Source organism: Egretta garzetta, unplaced genomic scaffold, assembly GCF_000687185.1.
Source record: "Egretta garzetta isolate BGI_Z169 unplaced genomic scaffold, ASM68718v1 scaffold443, whole genome shotgun sequence".
NCBI classification, from domain to species: Eukaryota; Metazoa; Chordata; class Aves; order Pelecaniformes; family Ardeidae; genus Egretta; species Egretta garzetta.
In genome coordinates, this window is record NW_009259109.1 from 351,172 (window position 1) to 354,224 (window position 3,053).

General features: G+C 47.1%; 2 protein-coding genes across 2 annotated transcripts in view; one reads left to right on the top strand and one right to left on the bottom strand.

Annotated features, from left to right (window-relative positions):
- Nucleotides 1–562, bottom strand: part of NCDN (neurochondrin) — a 7,794-nt gene extending 7,232 nt beyond the window's left edge. The window contains 1 exon segment of the mRNA XM_009635362.2: nt 533–562. Coding sequence (XP_009633657.2) covers nt 533–562 — 30 coding nt within the window.
- A 410-nt stretch (nt 563–972) lies between these two features.
- Nucleotides 973–3,053, top strand: part of KIAA0319L (KIAA0319 like) — a 31,375-nt gene continuing 29,294 nt past the window's right edge. The window contains exon 1 of the mRNA XM_009635356.2: nt 973–1,136. Within this exon, the coding sequence (XP_009633651.1) occupies nt 995–1,136 (142 nt within the window). The 5' untranslated portion in view covers nt 973–994. The remainder of the gene's footprint in view (nt 1,137–3,053) is intronic.

Genomic DNA, 3,053 nt, shown 5'->3' on the forward strand with positions numbered 1-3,053 from the left:
AGGGCTGGCGGCCCGGGGGCCCAGGGGGTCGGAAAGTTTCCTTAGCGACCTGTTGGCTGAGCAGCCGCGGGTTCGCGCCTCCCGCCGTCACCCCCCGAAGGTCCCCTCCTGCCTCCGGCCCCTCCAGTGCTCCCGCAGCCCGGCCCTTCCCGGCCGGTTGAGTGAAATTCCCTCGAGGTTTAACAGCCGTGAGCGCTGGAGCAACGCACCCATAGATCTCTGACAACGTTCCCTTCTGATGCCTCAGAAATGGCAGGTTTAACTCCTTGTGCCCAACGGCTCTTTGAAAGTAGGTAATATTTATTACTTAGGAAATAATAAACGTTTCCATATCGCATCACCTAGAGCTAATTTAGATTTCAGGAACGTATGAGGCTGTAAAAGAGCCTTTGGCATGAGAAAGGCTTAGAAGGACCATCGGTGCTTTCGTGATCTGTGCCTTGCGGAGCAAAATAGGAGGCAAAACGGGTCTTTAAGCTCCGTGTTTTTCAGCGTTGCTGCTGCCTTGTTTCTCTTTGCTTCTGGCTGGTACCAGCCAGCACCGACAAGCAAGCGACGACATCGCCAGGCAGATGTGCCGGGTTCATCAGTGCCAGTGTTATGCTTGTGGTGCTGGCGGGGTGTCTGTTCCCTGTGGCGTATTTGAAACTGAAATTTCCCATCAGACTGTTGTATTGGGTATTTTGCCACTGAAAGTGGTGGGGTCTGGAGGAGGAAGTCACACGGGTGATGGGAAAGGCCGTCGTGGTGGTCTGCTGCAGTTCAACACTGGAAACTTTGCTATTACGGATTTCACTTTAGTATCATATATTGATAGTTGCTTAGCAGCAGCGGGGCTAAGTCCCAGCAGATAAGACATTCCTTTTCCTCCGCAAATGCTCCGTGCTCTTCATAACGTCAGCTGAATCGGTGCAAGAACATATCAATTGCCAGTGGATGTTTTATGTTTCACATCTTAAATGTTTCTAGAACCCCGCTGCTGCCCACAAAGGCCATGGAGAAGAGGTTGGAAGCCAAGTTCAGCATTAGCGCCCGATTTCCGTCACGATACTGCCTGGGAAAATCTGCAAGGGAGCCAAGAAGTCTGCAGCTGTTCTACCTGTGCGCTTGCCTGTGTGCCTTGTGCTCCTCAGCAGGTGATTCTTCTGTTCGGTCTGGGACTGTGCCTGCAGTTTTTATGATATTTATCCCTCTCGCTTGTTTAAAATATTCTGAGAGGAAGGTGAAATTATTCACTGCTAGACATTGTAGCTGGTTTAAAAGGCAAACAAAACCCCACCCTCAATAGTTAATAAATGAGCTGCCGGAAGGGTAGGAGAGATGTGGAGCACCAGGGGGTCACTTCTCATGACTGTATTGCTCTAATAACCAACTGCTATTCTGAGTAACCGGGTGGTCAGCAGCAGGGTGTCTGTCTGTCCCACCCACCTACTGTCGTGCATCTTCACGCGTGGCGCTGGCTGTCAGGCGCTTGCCTGTTATCTCACAGAGAGCTTTCTCTGAGCTGAGAGTCTTTTTTTTTTTTTCTGTGAAATGAACAAGTTATACTCTGGAAAATAATTTCATCGAAGGAATACTTAAAGCAAGCTGGAAGGCAGGAACGCTTTTTTTAGCCCTCAAATGTTTAAGGCTCTCCCCAAATGCAGTATGTCAATAATCTGTATTTGCCTACAGGCAATTCTTATGTTTGGGTTTATTATTTCCTGTTCAAACTTGAGTAACCAACCTCCTGCTCAAGTAAATAACCACGTTAGTGGCTTGTATGGAAGTTTGCAGGTAATGGATTGTGTGTGGGGTTTTTTTGTTTAAAAAGTTCAGATTCTGACTTTTCAGAGAGAGCGTTACGTTCCTGTGAGTGTTTTGAGGCCACATCTTCACCAAGAGGTGGTATTTTTCCTATGTGTGCGTGTAGCATTCACCAGATCCTAGTTAAGAAAGTTTGTTCTGTGCCTTTTTTTTTCCTCTTTGTTCAGTTGCAGTGAATTACAGGCTCGAGGCAGCGGTGACCTCGGTGTATATCAACCTGTGTGACAGCTGCCAGCTGCTTTCTTTTTGCTGGAAGGTTGCTGGGTCTTAATGGTAGCAAGATTTGAAAAAGGGGGTTGTTTTCCTATGTTTCTTGGTTATGTGGATGTGTTCTCTAGGCTGCTGCAGTGTCTCTGGTGTTTCACCAGGCCTTCCTGGACACTTACTGAGCAACAGATTTGATTAAGCTAATGAGCTGCATGACCTTAATCTGCTCATTTAGAACCTGGAAAGACATATTTGTATTCCCGGTCCTAGCAGAGGGCTCTCCGTGCTGTGTGTTTGGATGGTGTGTCAAGTGGATTGTGGGTTTCCTTGCAGATTGGGCTCCTTGCGTGGCGTTTCCTGTCTTTAGTGGTATCTTAGAAGTCTAGAGCTAGAGCTGTGAATTCTGTGTCACTCTTAGAGGGTGTTCCGGGCGGTGCTGCAGTGTTTGAGGGCTGGTCTGCTTGGGAGAGTTAAAACTGTGAAGGGTGATTTATGTGCAGAAATAAATATATGTGACATAGTTATCCTGATGTGGACACTTTTTCCATTGTACAGCTTTTGTTCTTTTGGTCTTGTGTCGCTTAGGCAGCAGAGTTTGCTAAGCTGAAGAGGAATTATGGCTGCCTAGAAATTAGCGTGATCCTGCAGAGTTACGCAAGAGGAACTATGTTGAAATAATTGGTTACATGTGACAGATTTAAAAAGTCTATCGAGTCAAGTCTTTAATCATTAATCTGATATCAGGAGAGATTAACTGCCTGAGCAAGTCTCTGAACCTGAGCTTATTAATAGAAACTGTTCTTGTCCGTTCCATTCCCCTGCTGTTCAGCAAAGCTGTGAGCTGCCTCGCTGGGACAGGAGTTCCTGAGAAGAGCAGCGGGTTTTTGTACTGATATACTAGGGAAGAAAAAAAAAAGACAAAACCAATATTACAAAGTGACTAAGCACAGCCACTGTGCACCCGTCTTGTGATTTGTGTTGTGCTTAGGCTGGGTAGGCTGCTGGTGCTTAGGAGGGAACTTGTCCTCAGGGACGTTCCT